At 39.1% G+C, this 25,071-nt stretch overlaps 1 protein-coding gene across 3 annotated transcripts in view; it reads left to right on the top strand.

Annotated features, from left to right (window-relative positions):
* Nucleotides 1–24,612, top strand: part of CCDC39 (coiled-coil domain containing 39) — a 44,808-nt gene extending 20,196 nt beyond the window's left edge. For all 3 annotated transcript variants that reach the window (XM_043991888.1, XM_043991889.1, XM_043991890.1), the window contains 11 exons: nt 610–804; nt 2,629–2,793; nt 6,901–7,038; nt 7,431–7,639; nt 13,331–13,454; nt 15,173–15,332; nt 16,993–17,099; nt 20,409–20,549; nt 20,722–20,901; nt 21,261–21,343; nt 24,338–24,612. In XM_043991888.1, the coding sequence (XP_043847823.1) occupies nt 610–804; nt 2,629–2,793; nt 6,901–7,038; nt 7,431–7,639; nt 13,331–13,454; nt 15,173–15,332; nt 16,993–17,099; nt 20,409–20,549; nt 20,722–20,901; nt 21,261–21,343; nt 24,338–24,461 (1,626 nt within the window). In that variant the 3' untranslated portion in view covers nt 24,462–24,612. The remainder of the gene's footprint in view (nt 1–609; nt 805–2,628; nt 2,794–6,900; nt 7,039–7,430; nt 7,640–13,330; nt 13,455–15,172; nt 15,333–16,992; nt 17,100–20,408; nt 20,550–20,721; nt 20,902–21,260; nt 21,344–24,337) is intronic.
* The last annotated feature ends 459 nt before the right edge of the window (nt 24,613–25,071 follow it).

Below are 25,071 nucleotides of genomic sequence, written 5' to 3'. Positions count from 1 at the left end.
AAAGCAAAGAAAAACGAAGATGAAAAAAATCAGTATAAAAATGTCTTATTCCTTGCTGTATCACGTTCATGATTCCCTTTCAGCTTGCAGTCCACTAAAACCACCAGATCTTTTTCATACAAGGTACTTTCTACCCATCCTTCCTCCTCCTTATTCCTGAGAAGTTTTTTTTTTTTTAACCCAAGTGTAAGACATTTTACTTTGTTGAATTTCATCATACTAGATACAGTCCAGTGCTCTAATTTATCAAGCTCTTTTTGGCTCCTAACTCAATCATTTAGTGTTAGCCATCTTTCCCAGCTTTGTGACATCTAAAAATTTGATAAACATGCCTCATTTTTAAAATTACAAAATGAGGGAGTTGGACTCTAAATGACAAGATCCTTGGTATTCAAGATGAAGAATCTGTCTCAAGGAGAACTTTTCAAACAGTCATCCTCACAGGCATTGACAAGGAATTATAGACTTCCATTATGACCATCTTCCCAGGTTGTAGGACTGAATCACAGTGAGTCCATTAAGTAGGGTTCCTGAAGTGGCCCTGAAGAGACTCAGAACCTCTATAAATGAAGAATTCTAGGATGTTATTAACTTAATTTCTCTCCCCAGAATGTGGAGATTCATTTGAGTAGAGTAAAGGAAGTACTTTTCAAGAGTGTGGAGAAGTTGAAAATTGCGACGCATGAGGAGAAGTCTGTTATATCCGAAATTGAGGGCACCCGCTCCTCCCTAAAAAGCCTCAACAACCGGTTATACAAACTTGATTTAGAAACCCTGAAGCAACAAGAGATCATGTATAACCAGGTGCGTGCATTATTTTAACCATTTCAGACATCAACCAAGTTAGTTTTTATAAGGGTAGAGATAGTCCAGATGTACTTTACCTCAAGAAAGCAGTGGTTTTGGAGCCAGGGCACTGAAGGTAACCACTGCATTAGTGGAGCTGATGCTAGAGGCAGGATTTCAGGTCAGGGAAGAATTCTGAAGAAGGCTGGTTCCCCTTGAACAGAAATCTTCCCATGAGAGGAGACAGGAGTTTCGCCTTTGTCTAGGCAAAGAGCAAGATCCCTCTTTCAAAGGCCACAAGGGTAGAACTTGAACCCAGTTCTTTCAACCTCTAAGGCTGGCTCTCTATCATTTATGCCACAGTGGCTCCTCTGTAGTGACAGTAGGTAGTAATCTCGTTCATACTTGTATTGATTCACAGTGGGCACCATTTTCCTTTTGCCTACCCTTGGACACTCTTGAGAGCAACCAGAGGTCACAGGTGGCTTGTCAACTTTCCCTGAATGCCCCAGAACCCAAAGCTGTAAGTGAGCTGGGACTAGGGAGGGCCAGGAATTAAGGCCTACAGTGACTCAGCCAAGAGGAATTCCTTTCCTATTTCAGTGAGGCTTCTTGGGTCCTTTTCACCTTACCATGTAAGGATTCATAATATTTGTTTGCATTTCAGAACAATTCACATCTTTCCTGACAAGTTCTCATTGCTAGCCCTTAATCCAAAATTTCCCAAATTAATCCAGGCATGGAGCCCTTTGGGGCTTGTTGATGGAACTCATGAACCCGAGTTTGTAGGGAGGTTTGGTTCTGGGGACATCTAAAACTCCTGGGATCACAGCTTGGAGCTGGGAGGGAGATAGTACGGAATGTGTCAGATACATAGTATGAGGAGAGAGGATGACGACGATGATGGTCTCTGTGTGTGTATGTGTATTCAGAAACAGAAACTTGACAGACGGGCAGACACACACACATGCACACACTCTTTGTGAAGTAGAGTCCATAGTACGTGCATCCGACACAGGATGTGTATATCTAATATAGTTGTGTGGGTGTGTTGGATGGGGGTGTTTAAAATTGTGTGTCAGACCCACTGTGAGTGGGAGAAACTGTTGATCTGTGGCTGTGTGTGTGCACATGTGTGTGTGCGTGTCTGCCCATCTGTCAAGTCTCTGTTTCTGAATACATATGCAAGATGGTGACCTAACCTATGTGTGTTGGGTCAGGGTTCAAGAGACTTATGTGTGTCTTAAGTGCTTTTAATTTGCATTGTGGAACTACCAGCAAGGTGGTTTCATTTTCCAGTGCTAAAGGTTAAAAAACAATCATTTTGTCATTTATCTTCTACTTATGTAGTTTTTCTTAATTATGGTTATGTAATCCATTGTTATGTTAATAGTTAATACCCATCCTTTCCCTCAACTTCTTGATCTCTTATGTGCTTGATTCCTCAAGTGATGCTAGAAAAGGACAGGCACCAATCCCTTTATCACTCACAGGATTTGTGAGCATCCTCCTGCTCCTTCCCTTTTTATCAGTGTCCCTGGTGGTCCCAGCCCAGTCAGCTGCCTTCCCTCTCATGCATGGGCAGCCTGTGCTGAGCGCTTTGTCCTAGTGTGAAGTGATTACTCCTGAGAAGACAGCTTCATCACTGAAGGCAGCTCCCTAAGACCTGCCCCAGGAGAAAAATAATGGAACCAGTTATTACACCACCACCATGGCTAGAGTGTCATTATTAAATTACCTCCCTGTAGCCAACACCCAGCTCAGAAGATCTGCAGCTTCTTAAAGCTTCATAGAAATCATTGTAATTGTTTGCTAATTTATCTATTTTTACGTTTGAAACAGGACTTTTATATTCAGCAAATAGAGAGACGAATGTCACGGCTCCAGGGAGAACTTAACGTGGAGGAAAAGATGCTCCTTGAAACAAAACTTATTGATCTTAGGAACACTTTTGAAGAGAAAAAAAATACGTCAGAGCTATTAGAAAACCAGATCAAGAAACTGGATGTAATTTGCTCAAAGTTGTTTTTACCTTATGAAAAGTTTGTGATGAATTGTAGTAAGTTACTAGTTTATCTTAATCAGAACAGGTTTTTAAACTGACTTATTATGAAATTGTAGGGCCAGTTGTGATGACATTCAAACTCTGTTACAACTGACACGGTTCCTTATTGGCTCCATGCTGGAGGAATGTGCTAAACATTAGTTTCTAATGCACACACACATATACATTAGAGATTCTATACGTGCGTATATGCATCCATATTACTGGATGCAAATATGTGTGTGTGCATATATATATAAAAGAGTTTAATAGCTGTTGGAGCTAAAAGGTGCCTTAAGTCTCAGCTAAGACTTTTGGGACAATCTTATATATATAAAACATTTTGTGTTTTGAAAAAGTTTGTATCGTGTCACTGTGTTGTTCCCCTCAAGCTATGCTGTGGACCAGTAGACCACCTGATTTCTGGGCTCAGGGGTGTTTGGAGTCCAGTGTAATTCAAGGAGAAGGATGTATAGATGGAGGTTGTGTGTGTGTGTGTGTGTGTGTGTGTGTGTGTGTGTGTGTTTGTGCTCACATGTGGTGTGTGATAGGTTTTAGGAACCAGAGTCCCTTGGCAGTGCACATTTTTATCAGACTGGCCCTTGTTTGCTGCAGGCTGGTATTGGGGAAGCCCTGGTATGTTGAGAGAGGGCTAGGCTGTGCCTGGGGTGTGCTGGTGAGGATGAAATGTGACAGCTTATTGCCTTGGGCTGGATATTGACCACACCCTAAAATGAAATCTCTTTAAAATGAAAAGGAAAAATATTACATACCATGAAAAATTTTTCATAAAAATTTTCACAAAATTTTTACAATAAAAATATTATCTATGAAAGGACTTTGAAATTTTACATAAAGGTTAGGTATTACTATTTGTCTTAAATGGTGATGTCTTTAAACAAAAATGGTTGGTATTATCAAAAATATATAGAGAATCCCCCAAAACTTAAAATTTAAACAGTGTTTAGTGCTTCTTAGAATACTGGCCCCAAAAGATTTTGTTAAACAAGGAGGATATTTTAAAAAATTCTTTTGAGTTGCCTTATGCTAGAACTATTTGTTTTTTAGAGGGCAGGAGAGTGGATTCTTTCAGATTGTCCTTGTCCTCCTTCTTTACATCCACTGGTAGCTCTTTCTGGCAGGGAAGCTAGGACCTGCTTGGAGAGGAGAGGATGGTGTTGAGGGACTTTTAGAGGGCAAAAGAGGGATTAATGTTGGGTTCTTGAGTTGGCTTGAACTGCAGGATACCCAGAACCTTCTGACTGTTATGCCTAAGGTAGAATGGGGCTATCTTTTTAAATGTTTTTGAAGATATAATAGTTTTGAAATGAAAACTCTTTGCCTAATTGCTTCAGAATCTTTGAGCACTTTCTCTGGGCGTCTGTCTACTCAGTAACTTGAATGGCCCCAAGGGGCGGGCAAGACTGGTCTGGGTCCAGATCTTAGAGGGCACAACTCTTTTACACACATGCAGTTTTTGTTGTTGTTGTTGTTGTTGTTGTTGGGGCAATGAGGGTTAAGTGACTTGCTCAGGGTCACACAGCTAGTAAGTGTCAAGTGTCTGAGGCCAGATTTGAACTCAGGTTCTTCTGAATGCAGGGCCAAGTGCTTTATCTACTGTGCCACCTAGCTGCCTTCTGTACATGCAGTTCTTGATCCTGGTCTCAGCAGCTCATTCCCAGTGACCCTCCTAAGGAACAAAACTGGTCTTGAGTTAAGTCATTCTCATCCCCTCTGCTTTCTTGTATGTTTTCATCTGTCACTGGGCTTGTGCTTGTGCTAAACCTGCTTCTGGCAACTAGAAATGTTGGCAAGTCCATGAAAAAAACGAAACCTAAACTTTTCTAGAAAGGTCTTTAGTTAACCTAAAATTAAGTTAGTTCCTCACTAGTACATGTCTAATTCTTAAGGAGTGGCTAATATTGCATCAAAAATATTCAGTGACACATTTACATTTGTCATCTTGTTAGAAATTCATGTCTTAGAGTAGAAAATCATCCCTGTTTCTGAGTTGGAAAAAAAAAACTAGTAGAGGGAGGAATTCTTAGCCTGAAGTCTGTAAATATGTTTTCAAAAAATATTTTGATTAACAGTGTTTCAGTGTAATTGATTTTTTGGGTAGCCCTATGATGTATTTTATTTTATGCGTTTAAAAACATTATTCTGAGAAGGGGCCAGAAGGCTTCGCCAGACTGCCAACGGGGCCCATGACCCAAAGAAGGTCAAGAACTCCATGTAGTAGATACAGCTAGAATCAGACCCTTATGGAGAAAAGTCAGGATCCCCTCCATTTCATGCTGCAGCCTTTGGTCCCTCTGCTAGGAAAAGGAAAGAAATGTAGAATAAGAAGACAGACACAGACAATTAGCCCCGAAAGGGAAGGAACATATTACCAATAAAGGAGAAACGGGATAAGCTCAGAATTAAAAAGGCAGAAGACAGTGGAGGGAAGGTGGAATTGGAATTGCTCTGTGCACAGACCTGGAACCTTAACTTCTATTCAGTGGAAAGGGGAGAGCACATGTGGGGGGGTTGAATGGGAGCCAACAGTGGTCAGAGTGGGCCCAAGATAGAGCTAGAAAAAACTCACAGAACTGGGCCTTGGGGCTAAAAAGGGCTTGGAGTGGGAACCATGTGGAGGCTTGGGGAAATGAGAGAAATTATCCAAATTAGAGCATAAAAAGTACCAAATATATATTAGATGGGACAGGGTGGCAGAGAGAGAAACAAACAACAGGGCAGAACTTTTCACAAAATGAGGACCTTCTGTATGTTAGAGAAAGGTCATTTCCTAGCATTTATTTCTCTCCAGTAATAGGATCACTGTGTATGTTAATAGCTTAAAGGCCAGACAGCTAATATCTGCAACAGGAGCAATTTGAAGCAAACCACTTACAGAATCAAAAGTCAGACTAAATTACACTGATTTTCTGTATCATTAAATGAACCCAAGCATTATTTCGAATACATTGTGTTCCCATTCTGTGTTCCTAACCTTTTTCAGGAGGAGGGAGTTGACAAAAATTTTTATTTTATATCAGTTAAACAGTTTAACTTAAGAAATGGTCCTAGATAGTCAACAACAACAACAACAGCAACAGCAGCAACAGAAACAGCAACAACAAACGCTTCAACTGGAACCCAGCTGTAATGTCTATGTTTTCTCAGTTGAAAGATATTTCCCTGAGCTCAAGAATTGGTTGGCAAATTTATAGATGAGTTCTGATCTGTTAAGGACTACTAAGGGGTCCCCTGAACTTGTATTCTTTGAGTTGCCATATTTTCCAGAAACACTGGACAAGGAGCATGCAGGAGGGCCTGAATGCCTCAAGGAAAAAGTCCCCAACCTGAGCTGACATAATGTGTTGTTTGTATCCCAAGCTGAACTCCCTGTGTATCCTGGGGAGCCATTCAGGTGCCAGACAATCTGCACTAGGCTTGTGCATCTGGGACCCATGTAGATAAGCAGACTGTCCTATCTTCAGAGTCTGATAGTTCTCAAGAGAAAGGAATGCAGCTAATGCCATTGCCTTGCTCCTCCCCTTCAGGAGGGGGTTTGTCTTTTTCCCACCTTTCCTGTATCTTTCCCCTTCCATTGCATGGCCCATTCCTGGTATCTCCTCCTTCCTTTGTCCTGCTGTTATAAGCATGTAAACTGTATGGATTGTGAACCATCTGGGCTCCACATGCATGTTTATTTCTCTTGTAATAAACCTAGTTTTCAAGTAAGTTTCTGTGAAGTTGTGATTGCCAGTTGATAAACCAAAGACTTTTAAGGTTCTAAGGGATTGGTCTTAGCCATTGTTTAGTCCAGCTCTCTCAGTTTACTGTTGAGGAAACCAAAGTTGAGACAAGTTAAGTGACTTCCCTGTCATCATTATGCAAGGAGGGTAGTCTGAGGTAGCAGTCATATTTGTCTTTGGAAAAGTAAAGGGAAAATATGTTTTCAATAAAGATAACCAATTGATAGACTTGAGAAAATATTAGAAACATGTAGTGTGTATGAGATCAATTGTTTTTTTTGGCCATGACATAGAAGTCATTGGAATCTCTTTCCTTTCCCTTAATAGAATGACCTCTATTTTCTCAAGAAGTCAATATATAAAAGTGGTGAAGAAAAAAATGGTCTTTTGAACAAAATAAGTGAACTCAATCTTTTCACTGACAGATCAGAAAAAGAATTGCTGAAAGCCAAACACCTGAAACAGGTAATGAGCCAAGAGATATACTAAAACACGTCAAAATGTTTTTGGCTGTTTAACACATAGTTGTCTTGCTTGTCTGTATTTCTTCCTGAACTTCCTTCTGTTATTTGTGTTTTTTGTTCATTTTTACTAACCATTTCTTGTAAGTAGAAGTTCGATAAACACAGTTAGATGAACAAAATCGTAGCCAGTAGAGTACTTTCTACAGCCTGCTTTAGCAACAGTGTTTTCCTACTGTTGTGTTTCAGGGAAGCCTAAAATTGATCTTCATTGTAGTATTAACATTTCCTCCAGAATACCATTCCTTATTCCACTTTGCTGAGCAAGACAAATAGAGAAAGAATGTCTTCGAAGGCTTCTACTTTCAATGGCTAATCATTTGGCTCTTTGGGTAGGAACTGCTGATTGAAAGCAATCTTCAGAAGCTAGAAGTGAAACGTCTCAGAGAACTGCTTCACTCTAAAGCAGATGAAGTCCTTTCCCTGGAGAAACGAAAGCAGCAATTATACACTGCAATGGAAGAGCGGACTGAGGAAATCAAGGTTCACAAGGCAATGCTTTCATCGCAGATCAGATATGTTGACCAAGAACGGCAAAGCATCAGGTAGGCAGTCATGTTCCTGTGGTATAGGTCTGCTTGTAGAACACAAAATATCTGCCACTGTAAATTGCTTCTAAAACGTTCAAGTGTCCCTGCTGCTGGGACTTGAAAAGGGTTTTGTGGTAGAACTAGACTGATCGTTCAATGCTGGAAGGAATAAACTCTATTGGGCATGTTTAAGGTAAGGCTTTGTGGCTCAACAAGACACTCAAGACTGAGAGAACAGAGAAGAGGCAAAGGCCTTAAGGGAAGGGCACCAGAGAAGCCAGCACACTTCCTCTTCCCCAAATGCAGTTTCACGGTGTGCCTTTAGTCAGTCAATCAATCAGTCGGCAAGCATGTATTAATCACTGTGTGTCAGATGCTGTGTTAAGTGCTGGAGAAATAAAGAAAAGGGGGAAATGATCACCATTCTCAAGAGGCATAAGTTTATTGATGTCCTTCATTCTTTATATCATTGTTTTCCCCAGTATATAACAAATAGTATTTTAGATTAAAAAAAAAGAAAAAGGGGAAAAACACCACCAATCAGTACATTGAAAAAATGAAAACATATGCTATGACCAATACCTGTAAGCCTCCTGCCTTCCTTCAAGGGTGGGTTGGAGGTATCCTCTCATTTCTCTTGATCTGTATAATTTTGCTACATTTCCTTCACATTTTGTGTGTAGGTGTGTGTGTAAGTTCTATCCATTATCATTTTTGGGGTCATTGTGGTGGCATTTTCTTGGCTCTGCTAACTTCAAGGCATGAGTTCATATAGATATATATGAACATCTATGTAATATAATTATAATATATATATATAACATTTATAAGCTTCTCTATATTCATGACATTGATCATTTTTAAAAGTTATTTTATTCATTTTGTTAAATATTTTCCAATTACATGTTAAAACACTTTTTAAACTTTATTTTTAGAAATTTTGAGTTCCAAATTCTCTCCCTCCCTCCTGCCCCTCCAACCACACTTCATCATTTCTTAGATTGTGGTAATATTCTGTTAGGCTCATGGATCACAATTTGTTTAGCCATTCTCCAATCAAGGGCCATTGTAACTCTGTTTTCACAAGTGCTGTTATCTGTGTTTTGGTCTATGTGGGGACTTTATCCTGACCTATGGTTTCCTTGGGGCATAAGCCCAGTAATGGAATTTCTAGGTCAAAAGATAGGAACATTTTATTGGAATATTACCGTGCCGTAAGAAATGGTGATGTGACGAATACAGAGAAATCTGGAACTATCTGTATGAATTGATGCAGCAAAGTCAGCAGAGCCAAGAAAAAACATACACAGTGACTACAATGGAAATGGAAATTTATTTGTAAGAGGAGCTTACGTGTTCATTGAGACATCATGTGCTTAAAAACATATATACAAGATGCATATAAAGTACATACAAGTAACCTTAGATGGGAAGGCACTAGCAGCATGGAGGGTGGAGAGGGTAGGGAGGGTGGTCTAGCAAGGCCTCCTTTGGAACATGGGCTTGAGCTCAATCTTGAAGGAAGTCAGGGATTATAAGAGGCCAACATGAGGTGTGTGTGTGTGTGTGTGTGTGTGTGTGTGTGTGTGTGTGTGTGTGTGAGCGCATGCATGTGTGCCATTCTGGGCATATGGGCAGCTATGAGTTCATTTTTTTTATCTTCAAGAAGTCATTGGAGTTTATTGTATAGTGACATGACATAGACAGGCCTGTACTTTAGGAAAATCTCTGGTATCTGAGAGAAGGATAGATTGGAGTTGGGAGGGACTTGAGACAAGTCTCTAACTGGGGACTGATGGTAAGAGGAATGAGGGCCTGAACCAAGACATGTAGCTGTGTGGGTGGAGGAGACACATACAAGAGATGTTGGGAAGGCAAAGATGACAAGATTTGGCCAACTGATTGGATATGTTGGGGGTAAGTGAGAGTGACAAATTGAGGATGACAAATTTATGAACCTGGGTGATTAAAAGGATGATGATGCCATTGAAAGTATAGTGGGGTGAGAATTACTTGGGACAAAGTAAGTTAATTAAGAGTATTGACTTATACAATAAAACAGACTTTTTTTTGTATTTTTAAACATTTTTTGGCATGCAATATGGTTTGGCATTGAGTTAAAAGATTTTGACACAGGGCAGCTAGGTGGCACAGTGGATAAGAGCACCAGTCTTGGATTCAGGAGGACCTGAGTTCAAATGTGACCTCAGACACTTGACATTTACTAGCTGTGTGACCCTGGGCAAGTCACTTAACCTCACTTGCCTCCCCCCCCCCCTGCCAAAAGATTTTGACACAAATGATTTAATTCTTTATCATGAAATCACACTTTTATTAAGCATACCTTTGATGAACCTTTTGATATGTAATTTCCCCAAGTCTAACGTTGATTATTGCTCATAGGTTTTCTTTTGTTTTTAAATTTAATTTTCAAATTTTGAACTTAAAAGCTAAATAAAATAAGCAAGTCCATATACAAAGGAGAACAGAAAATAAAGATGGTACAGGAAACCATGATTCTTCACAACATATAGCTTGCTTTCCCTTTTCAGCATATAATAAATTCAACATGGAATTTTCCAAATAGTCCTTATTGTCTATTTTCCTAACTGGCCTTCTTTGCTTTGCCAGATTAATTCACTTTTTTTCTCAGTATCCTTTTCTTTATTTTTATTTAATTTTTTCAATTAACCAAAAAATATTTTCTCTGTCCTCCCTGCCTTTTTAAAGAAAGTATAAAACCTTGCAAAAATATGCATAGTCAAGCAAAAAAAAAAATCCCACATTGACCATGCCTGATATGTCTCATTCTGGATGTTGAGTCCATCACTCCTCTCAGGAGAGCCCATGGGATTTAATGGGTTTTAAATCAGGCAAGTTCCCTGGTATTGATGGATGTTTATTTATATCTCTTGGTTACATTTAACTTTTCATAAGGTATGTGGCCTTTGGAATTGTGGTTAGTCATTAGACTTCTTAAGTCTTATATCAGTTCTTAGGTCTTTTATAGTTGTTTTGACAATGTTGTAGTTACTATATGAATTGTTCTCCTGGATTGCTCACTTCACTCCTACCAGGTCATAAAAGTCTTCTCAGGTTTCTCTCAATCTGTTCCTTTCATCATTTTTTAAAATAGAACAGTAACATTTAATTACAGTCATATACCTTAATTTGTTCAGTCATTCCCCAGTTGGTGGACACCCTTTAGTTTCTAGTTCCTTGCCACTACTAAGTTATTGGTATAAATTCTTTTTTACATATAGGTTTTTTCTGTTTTTCTTTGGTCTTTTTGGCAGATCAGGGTGTGTGTATGTGTAGGTTTCATATGATATCTGGATCAAAGGGTAAGCATAGTTTAGTAATTCTTGGGGAATTGTTCTAAATTGCTTTCCAGAATAGCTGTTCCAATTCACAGTAATCTCCACCCTGCCCCCAATAGTTCATTTATGTGTTTGTTTTCTTCTGAACCTTTCAACAGTTTTCATTTTCCATTTTTGTCAACTTTACTAGATAGCTATGATATGACACCTCATAGATGGCTTAATTTACATTTCTCTAATTATCAGTGATTTAGACTATTTTAAAATATGGCTGTACTAGTTTAGATTTCTTCCTTTGGAAATTGCCTATTAAATATCCCATGACCATTTATAAATTTCATAATGGCTTTCATTCTTATAAATTTGAATAAATTCTTGATATGTCTTGGAAACAAGACCTTTATTAAAGAATTCTTTATTAAACAAGACCTTTATTAAAGAATTCTACATGAATTCTTTCCCTATTGCATATCTGCCTTCTAAATTTAGCTGCATTATCTTTTATTGTGTAAAACCTCTTTATATTGTAAAAATTATCCATTTTATCATTTGTGATCCTCTCTATCTTGTCATGAACTGTTTTCTCATTCATAGATCTAAAAGGTCATTTCTTTTTGGCACCTCTAATTTATTTATGCTATCACTCTTTATAGGTAAACCCATATCCATTTGGAGCTTATTTAAGTATGTGGTGTGAACTGTTGTTCTATACCTAGTTTCTGCCAGATTGCTTTCCATTTTCCTCAGCAGTTTTTTTTTTTTTTTGGGAGAACTTTTGCTTTGAAAAGTATCATTGCAAGACTTTAGGTAGGTTAGCCTAGCAATGCTATGCCACCTTATGTTGTATGACTAAGCTATTCCATTTATCAACCCCCTCCCCCCTCTTTTTTTTTTTTTTTTAGTGAGGCAATTGGGGTTAAGTGACTTGCTCAGGGTCACACAGCTAGTGTCTGAGGCCGGATTTGAGCTCAGGTACTCCTGACTCCAGGGCTGGTGCTCTATCCACTGCGCCATCTAGCTGCCCCAAACTCTCTAACTATCATCAAATTGTTTTGATGATTTGAACCTTCATCACTTCCTCAATGGAGATCAGCCTTCCAGTCCCTCTAGAAGTATAAATATCCTTAAATTATTATTTTTTTTTTGCAAACCTATACTAGGCATTGAGTCATCTACATGGCAATAGACTTCTATACCATAACTTGTTCAGTCATTCCCCAATTTATGGGTGTCCCTTCAGATTTCCATATTTTACTACCTTAAAAAAATACGGGGCAGCTAGATGGTGCAGTGGATAAAGCACCGGCCCTGGATTCAGGAGTACCTGAGTTCAAATCTGGCCTCAGACACTTGACACTTACTAGCTGTGTGATCCTGGGCAAGTCACTTAATCCCCATTGCCCCGCCCCCCAAAAAATCCATAAATATTTTCATACATCCTTAGGGTTTGTTTTGCTTAGGATCAGCCCTTCAATCAATCTTCCTTCTGTTTCTCCTTTCCCTTCTATTTCCCTGTTGAGTGAAATGTCTTTCTGTATCCAACTCTGCATGTGTATGTGTGTTTTCCTTCCTTTGGCCAGAGCAGATGAGAGTGAGGTTCAAGTGTTAGCCACTGCTCCCACCCCTTCCTCTTTGTATAGATAGATATCTACTTGTTTACCCTGATTATATGAAACAATTTTCTCTAATACCCCTCATTTTTAAGATGTGTATCTCTGGACTGCTTTTACCACTGAGCTAACTAGAATTTGAAATGTTGGGTTCTGAGCTAATCCATAGAGCATAACTTAGTTTTTTCATCCGACTCCAGTATACCTTCTGTGCAGCAACTCCTTTTCATCCAGTGGTTTTTACTTCTTCCATATTGATTGAGGACTTCTCACATCTAGTCCATTGTCCTTGTTTGATTGATCTCTTCAATAGGAGGGGCTATTCCTTATTCACATCGACTTCAGTGTTTTCTGTAATCCTGGTTCTTCTTCTCATGATTCTCTGAATTCCTTAGGTTTCCCATTTCTTGTGGTTCAGTAGTATTCTATCACATTCTCTTATCACAATTTGTTTGGTTATTTCCCAAATGATGGGTGCCTACCATAAAAAATACTGCAACAGATATTTTGGTGTAAATGATCTTTGCTGTCTTAGACCTTCATGAGGTATGGGGCCTCCTGAAGTGGGGTCTCTGGGACAAAGGGCATAAAAATTTTAGTCACCTCTTTCACATAGTTCTAAATAGTTTTCCAAAATAGTTGGACAAAATCACAGTTCCACAAATGATGTATTTGTTTTTGTTGTAACTGTTGTTCAATTGTTTCAGTCATGTCAGACTCTGTGACCTCATTTGGGGTTTTCAGCATTTTCATTTTTTTTAATCTCCTTAAATCAGTGCTGAATTTCATGACCGACTAAGTCACATTGATAAACTGAAGAACAGATATGAACTTCTTACAGTGGTCATGATGCCTCCTGAAGGGGAAGAGGAAAAAACACAAGCCTACTATGTGATAAAGGTATTGTCTTATGTGGGTTACAATTGTGATTTAGCAAGGTGTCCATAGATTAATGAATCATAAAGTGGTAGGTCTAGAAGGGACCTTGAAAATCTGAAATCCCTTATTTTACAGAGGAAGAAACTGAGCCCTAGAGATTTTCTCGGAGTCCTGCCAGAGCCCAGATTAAAATTCAGGTCTTCTGACTACTTTCTGTTATTAAAGTACTAGAGGTAGTTACTTTAGGGAATGGATCCTGGGGAGCCAGTATTCCAGGACTTTCCATTCAATAAAGTACTTACTTAACATCCACATTGTGCCAGGTACCGTAGTAGGTTGTGGGGATCACAACAGTGGGGATGTTCCTTTTAGCCATGCAGAATGCAACCCAGCTGATGTGACTCTTGTCCATTTATTCCCACACATTTGCCACTGGGTATATGGAGACCAAAATTCAATAGTCCTTGCTCTTGGGGCAGCTAGGTGGCGCAGTGGATAGAGCATTGGCCCTGGAGTCAGGAGAACCTGAGTTCAAATCTGGCCTCAAACACTTAACATTTACTAGCTGTGTGACCCTGGGCAAGTCACTTAACCCCAACTGCCTCACCAAACCAAAAAAAAAAAATTATTAAAAAAAAATAGTCCGTGCTTTCAAAGTTACATTCTCCTGGGGGAGGGAGCAAAAACCATGTAAACAGATAAGGAAGTACAAAATATCCACACACCTTTCTGTGTTGGGGCATGATCTTGCATCTTTTCCATACACAGGACCTGGTATCCCAAGGCTTCTTCCTAATGTGTCCTACTCTAACCCCTCTGCTCCTGTCAAACAGGAGATATGGCAAGGGAGACATGAGGTGGGGACAGAGTTTTCCTACATCTCAAGGGTAAACAGGAGATAAGAACAAGAAACTCTTGACTACTGTCTTCCTTTTCCTCACCTTGGATTAAAAAAAAAGTCATCATGCCTTGGTTCTATTGATGACACAGAAGAGACTGATATTTTCCCCAAGAAAGGGAGTTTAGCCTTACTTTGACCTGACTTTAATGAAATTATTATATTTGAAAATTACTTAGAAATGTTATACAGGGAATGACTACAATTATATAAATATTATATACATATAAGTATCAGAATTTCATTTCAACATTAGTGTTTCTCATCTGAGAGTCAAATGGGCAATATTAAATAGTTCTGTATTTAGAAATGCTGCTACATGTTCTGTCTGGAATGAAGGGATTTCCACTTTTCCCCCAGCTTCCATAGATCTGGAGGAGCAACTGGTGTACACATTTTATGATGGACAATGCGTTGATTTGGTGCTAGACATTGTGTGAGAGAAACCCTGCTATAATTATAAAAGGTCAAGCAATAAAAACAAAATGATTGGGCTTCAGTTGAGAGAAAACCATTTGTTAAAAGACCCCTCCATAAACACACACATATACATCATCCCAAGTCGAGTCAGCACTCAAAAGAATGAATGCTCATCAACCCTGGGTTTACAGAATTAAGACAGATCACTTGCTGGGGATGAATTTCCACTAGGAAAAAATAATAATGGGGGATATTAACATCCTGGAGATGATTTTGTCTTCAGCATCTAGAGGTTTAATCTTTTCTAGCTCTGGGGGTGGTGGTATGATGGTCTCTTTGAAGTGCCATCACCTCTCAGTGAGAGGCCACTTTTGTTTGCGTCAATCACTTGATTAGACATAGCCTTTTCTGTATTTCACAGGCAGCACAAACCAAGGAAGAGCTTCAGCGTGAAGGTGACAATCTGGATACCCAGATACACAAGGCTGAGAAAGAAATCTATGCCCTAGAAAACACGCTGCGTGTGCTGAACACCTGTAACTCCAACTACAAACAGTCTTTTAAGAAGATCACTCCTGCCAGTATGTGCAATAGGCTTCTGTCCTTTCTCATGAGTTATATGCAGTGAAAGCTGCTGTACTGTTAGTCTGAATAGTATGATGCACCTACTATGTGCCCAGCACTGGCCAAGCACTGGCGATACAAAGAAAGGCAAAAACCCAACAGCCCCTGCCCTGTGGGCACTCAGTCTAACAGGGGAGACAATATTCAAATAACTGTGCAAACTAGCTCTAGACAGGATCAATTGGGTATGATTATTTCCAGATAATAGAAGGGTTAAGTCATTCCACCAACAGGCACCACTTGGTTGGATCAAAATTAATTAATGGAACATCTTCTTCAGAGCTGACATAGGATCTTTATGGTACCATTTTTCTAATAATTCATTTATAGCTAATGGCAGTGTTGTGGCCCTCATCAGGTCCTGCCTATTACGCTGTTATTTCTAATAAAAAACACTGCCTTATTTCTGATGATGTAACACATTTTTCTAATCATAGTTCCTTGAGAAGCGATGGATTACCAATCTGAAAATGGGTTAAAAGTGGATTTAAAAATAAGATCATATTCGAGTCATTTAGGCCTTCAGTCCCAGTCAGGAAGCTGGTGGAGAAAGATAAAATAAGGGGAGCAGTGGATTTTCAACCCCTTTGTACACTCCCTTCCTCTCCCCTTCTCCAAGATCCTGTGGACTCTGAAGTCATTTCATGGTTGATTCTGATCCCAGGTTCTTCCTTCAGTTTATTGTTTACATAGCACACTTATCCATTTCATTCACACATGAAAAAAAACAACAAAAAAAAACCCAAACCCAAAACAAAGGAATGTCATTCTGTGTGGTGTTAGAGGACAGTATCGACAAGGTTTGAGTAATGATACTGAGTTGAGAGATGACCCAAGAAAACCATCCTTTGTTATTGTTAGGCACTCCTTAAGTATATTCCCTTTGGAATTAGTTTGGTGGCTAAGGTAGTATGTATCATTCTGTATGAGATTTCTCCATGTGCTGAAAATTATATTTCAGGCAGCAAGTATTTAAGTACCTATTAGGAGCCAGGTATTGTGTTGTAGTTACTGGGGTTGCAAAGATCAAATGCAGTAGTCCTGATACTAAAAGAACGTGGGGTTTTCTGGGTATGTTACCCAGTAAGCATTTATTAAGCACTTACTGTATGCTAGGTACTAGAAGTTCAGCTACAAAGATGACCCATGCTTGTCCTCAAAGATCTTATAGTAGCTAGGGATCAGGGAAGGCTTCTTGATGGAGCTGTCATATGAACTAAGCCTTGCAGAAAGTAAAAGATTCTAAGAGGTGGAAGGTAGAGTGCATGCCAAGTGGGAAGACACAGCTTGTGCAAATTCACAGGACTAGGAGATTGAATGATGAGTTTGGGAGATGGCCAGTTGGCCAACATTCAGAACACAGGACAAAGAGTAACATGAGCTAATTCTGGAAAGGTAAATTGGAGCCAGACTGGCTTGGGTCTCATACAGAAGTATGGAGCCAAGGAAGGCTTGGGGAGGGGGCAGTGGTTACAACATGTTGGGTTAGGAGATCAGCATATGCCTTTGAAAGGACTGCAAGTAAGCAAATGGATACTGAGTAACAGTATACTACCATCTACATTAAGCCTGTGCTCAATAGCTTTGTATAATCTTATCTTATCCTTTGAATTATAGGTGCTGAATATGAAATAAAAATTAAGCTGGAAGAACAAAAAAGAAATGTGGATGAAAAATACAGATATAAGCGAAGACAAATCAGGGAACTTCAGGAGGATATCCAGGTAAAGAACAATGGTTATTCATATTTGCAAAGTGTTTTAAGGTTTACAAGATGTTTTCTCCAAAGAAGCCCTGGGATCTGGTTAGCACACCTAGCACCCCCATTTCACAGGTGTGCTACAGGTATTTTTATCCCCATTTTATAGAAGAGGAAACCAGAGCCGAGAAGTGTTAAATATTTGGTCATGGTTACATGGCTAGTAAGTATTTTTCACCCCAATAGATCAATGGGTTTGTGATTTTATTGATGTGGACACTTCTGGTGTGGATGGAAACCCATCCAACACTTCTTACCCTTGCCATTCTTGTCCATGAATCTTACATGGTAGATCCACCCATTGTACTTCTGAAGGTTTTCCTCCAAGTCGGCTTCCATTTCATGGATTCCAGTGGAACACTTGAGCTCTCCATCTCTTGTGTTACTTCTTGCTCCATTTCCTTTTCCTTTTCTACATTTCTTCGGTGCCACTCACTTTGTTCATGATTAGACATATACTAACACCTATGAGTGTCCAACATGTTTCTCCTAATGACCCTTTGGGTCCCCTACAACTTTATTCTTCAGATTTGTGGTATTCCAAGATTTATAACCATAAAGCATCACATTTTAAATAGAGATTTACATTGGGGGAACAGCTTGAAATCATTGAAGTGATTATGCAACTTTCCAAATTCACTCTCTGACTTAATTCTGGACCCACTTCCATGCTCATCTCATCTAACTATATGCCGTAGTATGGAAAACGGGCATTTTTATCCAGAATTCTTCCTGTAGACATCTTTAGGCCAATTTCTTTTCAGGCAATTGTGGAATGTGGAGGCCCTCTCAGTGTTTGGGGGCATCCTGATTGCATCAAGCATCACCTGCAAATGGGAGAATTTGGGGTCTTTCATCACTTAGAATCTCTTTTCCACTTCAAACTTGCAACAGGAAGCCTTCATCAATGCACTAATCTGTTTTTATGTTTCATTTGATGTTTTTGAGTGATCTCTTGGTTCTCATTTAACAAGGTTGCCTTTCACTGAGTGAAATGTCTTTTTGAATAAGATACCCTGACTGCAAATCCAGTGCTCTTTCCACACTCTACTTTGCTGCCTTTCACTTAGGGTGAGAGTGATTAGAGAATGCATGAATGGAAAAGGGTCCCAGAGTAGTACTGTGGCCTGGATCCATTTCAGCTATAGTGCCCCCTTCATGATGAGTTGTCCTTCCAGGTTAGGGCAGCCAAGGACAGAACTCAGTATGCCCAGGGGAAATGATGTACCTTTTGGTGTAACTGCATCACAAAGGAAGACCTCTGTAGAAGTTTACATGTCCTTGAGGCCACAAAAGACTTCCCAAAGATGTTTTCACTATCATGGAAACTCATAAAATATTTAGAGCTGGAAAGGATGAGATGCATAATTGCTCAAAAGAGTTTGGTCCAACTATCTACACAAGAAAAAACAAGTGGCTTTTGTTTAGATGGTGGGATGTAGAAGGATGGACACTCTAAAGATCTGTCCTTTACCTTGGATAGACACTACAGACAGGCAACATACTGGTTGCAGAATTGAACACGAGAAGCAGAATACGCTGGATTGCCTTTAGGTAACTGTAAAGTGCTTTTAATATGTGACCTCAGTCATTATTCTCATTGAAGTAAAGACCCATTATTTTCCACACTAACATCCTTTTTGGGATGCTTCTCTAGTCTAGTCCTGAGAACAGTGCCTCTAGAACTGTGAATACTTTGGGAGAGATTTCATCTGTGCAAGCATTTGACATTTCCAATCAGAGGGTCATTGAGCAAAATTGTCTCTCTGTCTGCATCTCATGTATCCTGTTGAGAGAACCTTCCACATAGCATTTTGCTCCAAAGAATTACTTTTAAAAGTTAACAAGTTTTAAACATACTGAGTGGGATGTTGAGTCAACTGTGTGACTGTAAAAGTGCAGTCTGTTGGACAGCACTATTTTTTTGGGGGGTGGGCCAGTGAGGATTAAGTGACTTGCCCAGGGTCACACAGCTAGTAAATGTGTCTGAGGCTGGATTTGAACTTCTGTCCTCCTGAATGGTACTTTATCCAGTGTGCCACCTAACTGCCCCCCAACACTATTTTTGAAAGCCCGCCAGTGCTTCTCAGACCTTCTTCAGGGTAATAATGACTGTGCAAATACATGGATAGCAGCCTAGGTCAAGAATAAAACTAAAGAATCAGATGACAAATGAAATGTGGGACTTTTAACAGTTAAATATATAATGATTTTTTTGTGTGTGTGGAGGGGTTGCAGGGTCATTACTGCCTTTGAGAATGAATTAGGAAAAGTCATTTCAAAGGGATGGAACTAGTGCTGAGCTTGAAAGAAGAGTCCTGAGGAGGAGGTGGTGAGGAGGGAGAGCCTTCCCAGCTTAGAGTCAGAGGCCTGGAACAGGGACAGAATGCTGTGTTCAGGGAACAGCAAGCGTGAGTCTGGCTGGAGGTTAGTGTGTGAAGGGAAGATCTGGATATGATCATTTATCTAATACGTATTATTTTTTATCAAGAGCTAGGAAAAAAACAACCCAGATTTTCCAGCAACGGGCAGCTTTGGGTAATGGATAGGGAGCTGGCCTTAGTGGCCAGGGGATTTTCTCACCAGGGAAGTCCCTACACTGATGAAGTCCTGATCTAGTCAGAAAAAAAGAAATGCAAACCAAAAAACTTAGAGTGTTATACCAGCCCATTTTCCCTGGTCATAATCAAATTTCATATGATCATAGACTTTATCTGGAAGGGACTTTACAGGCTATCTGGTCTAAACCCTTTTGTTTACAGATGAAGAAAATGAGGACTAGGGAGACTGTGACTTGCCAAAGGATGTATAAATATAAATGGTCAAGGCAGGCATTTGAATTCAGATCCCCTGATTTCAAAGCCAGTGCTCTTTCTGCTTTAGTCAGTCAATAAACATTTCCTATGTGCCAGGCAGTGTGATAAGCACTGGGGGAACAAAGAAAGGCAAAAACATGGTCCCTGCCTTTGAGGAGCTAATGTGCTAATGGGAGAAACAACACGCAAATAACAACTTAAATAAGAGATACACAATGTCAGTGGAAGGTCATTTTAGAGGGAAGGGACTAGCAGTGAAGGGATTGGGGAAACTCCTGCAGAAGGGAGGATTTGACCTGAGTCTTGAAGGAAGCCAGGGAAATTTTACCTTTCTCTCATAATGCACACAGTAACACCTAAAATAAGTGAAATGAAGTAATACTTATCAGGTGGCAATTTGTAGAACTGAACACATTTACCTATATGTATAAGGCATATTAATACTTTGTATCCTACAGAGCATGGAAAACACTTTAGAAGTCTTGAAAAATCTAATAAACAATTGCAAAGAAAGGTTTGCAGAGAAGCAGGTGTATGCAATTGAATTAAACAATAACACCGAAGAGCAGAAGCCCAAAATAGAGAGAGTCAAGAGACAGGTATTGGTATCTTTTAAAACTTGTCTTAATATAACTTATACTTTCTGAAATTACAAATAGTAATCACATAGCAATTTTTTTTTGAAAACATATTTAACAATTGAAATGATCTTTAAAAAATCCCATCTATTGACCTATGTCAAACTGTGACGGTATCTTTCCCCCCGAACAGTGTACTAAACTCACTAAAGAAATCCGTCTTGCAAAGGAAACTGAAGAACCAACTGTAGAAGAATATGATATCAGTCTTCGAGAAATCAAAGACTACAACAAGTCCATTGACAAATTATTAGTTGAGGCTACAGAAGAAAATCCCGAGTTATGTGGCATTTTCCAAACATACTTTCAACAGGTAATACCTTCTCTTAAGCACTTCATATATGTACAATTTTAATACATAGGTTTTCAATAAATGCACTTATGGAGTGTCGTAGAAACATTTGCTTTAGAGTTAAGAGGCCTGGGTTCAAATTCCAGTGCTGCTACATGTGACCTTGGCTGGGTTCTTTAACTTCTATAGCCCTTGTCCTGTCATCTGTTAAATGATGAGGTTGAATGACAAAATCCCTGTTAGTTCCATTCCATCTCTAATGAATGGCAAATGAACATAAACGTTTTCCATAGCATCAGTCATGAAGTGATTGATATACAGTGAAATAAAAAGCTATTTAATCTAGTCATAGTAATAGGCATTATACCATGTTCTTCTAGGTGGGTTTGGAATTACCAACAGCAAATACTACGAGTAGCCGCCGCATGTCTAGGTCTTCTTCTCAGAGTTCACTATCAGCACGGTGAGTGTTCCCACATTCTAAAATTGATCATTTAGGTTCCTAAAGCTCTCACTGCTGCTGTTAAACTGCTGCCCTGGTCTAGGCTCTCTTGCATACCAACATAGCTATTCCACTGGGTAAGGGATGGGAGTGGAGTTTCCCTACATCAACTTCCTGCCTGCATCACTGGCTGCTGAGATGGTCCCACTTAAGACCCTGCAGGAAGGGGCATCTACAGTAGTGGCCTCTCCCCTATCAGTCATTGTATATCAATCTCAGCTCATGGGCTTTGTTTTTGCCTCTTTGAAAGGCCCAGTTATAGGTATCTTTCCTTATCACATTAGAAAACATGGCAGCATTGGTTGTGTTCCAATTGACAATACTCTTAATTGTAAATAGGATTCACTTTCTGGTAAATGAGGATCAACTATTATGAGAAATGACCAGTCAGAACAGTAGTTTGTTCAATTTTTAATTATGAAAATCATACTGTGTATGTGTTTATAGATGTATATGTATACATATACATATAAATGCTTTTTTCTAATGTATGTTCATATGATTATATATGTATACATATATAATCATATGAACATACATTAGAAAAAAGCATTTATTAAACACTTACTATGTGCCAAACACTACTTAGTACTTGCAGTACAAATACAAGCAAACCAGACAATCTTCCCCTCAAGGAATTTACATCCTAATGGGAGAAGACAACACAAAGGGGAGCTGGAAAGGGGAGGGAATAATAATAGGGTAGAGAAGAAGGTACCAGCATAGGGGTGGTTAGGCTGCTGCTGCTGAAGTCCAGAAAAGTGAGTTGAACCAGGAATGAAGTGAACATGTTTAGGGATAGATATCCAGGCTACAGGCTCATTGTTCATGAGAGTAGGTCTCAGGGTGGAAGGCTATAGGTGAGGGGGTAGGGTAGATAAATCCAGAGTGAATTAAGTCAGGAATGAGTAAATGACTGGTAAGCACTTATGTTCCAGGCACTGTGCTAAGGACTAGGAATACAAACAAGGTAGTCCCTGTCCTCAGGGAGCTTATCTTAAAATGAGAAGACAACACATAAAGGGGCATTCAAAGAGAGACAGGAAGTGTGTTGCCAAGGCATAGTTTGGAGTGGGTGGAAGTGATGTGGACGCCTGGTTCTGGGTGAAATAATGTGAAAGCTTGATTATTAGAGCCCAAGAGGGTTCTAGGAACAGAGTCCAAAGTTCTGGTAGAAAGAGGATGAGGAAAATGAGGCTGGAGTACAGGTGGCATAGTTTGGAGATACAGAGGCTACAAGATCATATAGATATATATCATCTATACTCACAGATTATGTGTTTTGTAATATAAAAGTTTTTTTTTTTTTACTTTTGCCACTTGGGTTATCTGTCATAATGTCTGAAACTCATTTACTGGAAAGGGAATGGTATTTCTAGTTGTGAATGTGATAATTTCTTGGTGCAGATAACTCTTATTATCTAGAATATTACCAATTGGAACACAACCAATTTTTCTGTGCTTTTTCAAATACATGTTTCTAATGTTAAATTCAGACCCACCACTATCTTTGATCCATCAGTCATTTCATCCCACCACACACCATGCTTTGATCCCTTTCATTTGGTTTTGCCTCTTAGATAAATATCATTGCCCTTGTCTGCATACTGGCATAACAAGCAAGGGGCTCAAACATTTCCACCTTTTAGAAATCATTCCATGTAGATGGGAATTTCTGAGCAAGGGTAGAGCTATAGATGTGATCTTCTTTATGGCTTGAATGCCATTTCCATCTTCTCTGGTAGCACCTCTACCATTTCATGTCCAAATGCAGTGATTTCCCCAACATCAATGCTATGAGTTCCAGAGAGAAACCTGGGCAATGGTTCCTGTCCATTTCTGTGCTTTCATTTTCACCGAGAAATGCTCCTGGGATGGATATTCGGGCTCAATTGGGTCTGATGCCAAGCCTTGTGCAGACTTGTTTGTCCTGATTTTTTGGGTAATGCCATTTGTAATCATATATTAAATGAACTTGATTTAAACTCATGTTGTCCTTCCCAGCTATATCACTCTGGCTAGCAGGCAAAGCTTTTCCTGAGGTAGTTTCTGTTTTTTTTTTTCCCCCCCCCGCTAAGATGATCACTTAAATCTGTTAAACTTCTGTCTGGAAATTATGATGGGTATCAGGGTCTTTACCTTTATCTGTCACTTTTCAGCATCAGTAGCTTATTTGAATAAGTCAGGTGGGGACATTGTAATTGCCCTTTGAATTCTGCCATAACTAACCCATCATTAACTGGTTTGCACACAGATAAGCCAAGTGATTTGGAAGCAATTCCCACATAATTAACTAGCTATTTCCTGTATTAAGATAGAGGCGCCTTTATTCCTTGATATTTGGTGCTTAACCATATCCCAAGCCTTTAAAAACCTCTTCTTGAAGAATGTAATCATCTTATAGAAGCTTTGGGGTTTGTTTTTTAACTTAAAGCCTTCTGAGTAAATGACAAGTCTAGCTTTTTTTTCCCTTCTAAATTTCCGTCCTGAACACATTGGGATCTCTTCTTATCTGCCTTCCCCACCCTCAGCATCAGTTCCCTAATGTTTGTATTGACAAGTCACTAGCTAATGCCACTGCACATTCTCAGTCACTGGCAGGACCTTGAAGGGTGAAGTTTCAAATCAACTTTTTTTTTTTGCCCTATCCTTGGTATCATTGTCTGCTAGTCACAAACATTTCCTCGTCACCTCTAATTCTGCCTTCATTTCTATCCACCTCGGTCTTCTGTCCACACAGACCTTCTTCACCCTGATCTAATATATGTATGTACCTATTCTTTTTCTCATTGTCCAGAGGTGGTCTTCTTACTACAGTCTATTTATGTGATTGATGTTGCAGGAATCTGACTTCTAAATAATCGAAGTCTTCTTATATTCAAATGACTGAATAAAGGATTTGTACTAAAAATGAAGAAATGATTATTTTTTAATAATTCTGATTTATCCTCCTAGGTCAACAAAGAGTGTAAATGCTGCCTCGGTTTCACCCAAAGTTGTGCAGTTGGGCTTGCAAATCTCTTCGCCAGTGAGTTCAGTCAGTCCTGCTAGTTCCAGTAGTGAAAAAAGCCAAAAATGACATTTTTAAAGCTCCAGGATGAATTCATATTTAATAATGTTTTTGAATGTTAAACAAAATGTAGGTGGAGTTTGTATTTAGGTATTGTATATTAGTATACAAAAAAAATATTATGATACTGTTGGAAATTCTAAGTGACCAAAGAAGTTTTACCTAGGAAAAATATATAATAAAAATGATGAACAAATATCACTAAAGTAAAAAACAAACCATTTTTCTATTAGTGTTTTCTCCCTTATTTTGTCTTAGAAGGAAACACTGTAAAGTATTTTCATATTCTCAGTAAGGGTTGTACTTTGTAAGCAATTTCCTGTCTCCTACCTTACTTAATACAGTGGGGAGTTGCATTAGAAGAGGGAATGTTCACTGTTAAATAATTGTGCTTTTTGATGCAAACCATGAAAAAAATTCTGCCACCAGCAAGATGATATGTCTTAAGATCTATTAGGAATCTGAAAGACTTCTCAAAATCAAAAAGAGGATAGAAAGTGTACAGGTTACCCTCAAAATCTTAGAGCAGTTTTAAGCCTCAAAAGCTTTGATAGCTTCGAATTGGGATAAAACTTCTTGGATACACCATACTTGAACTTCCCTCTTCTTATTCTGCAGC

Source organism: Dromiciops gliroides, chromosome 3 (assembly GCF_019393635.1).
Source record: "Dromiciops gliroides isolate mDroGli1 chromosome 3, mDroGli1.pri, whole genome shotgun sequence".
NCBI lineage: Eukaryota > Metazoa > Chordata > Mammalia > Microbiotheria > Microbiotheriidae > Dromiciops > Dromiciops gliroides.
This window is presented reverse-complemented; position numbering and strand designations above follow the sequence as displayed.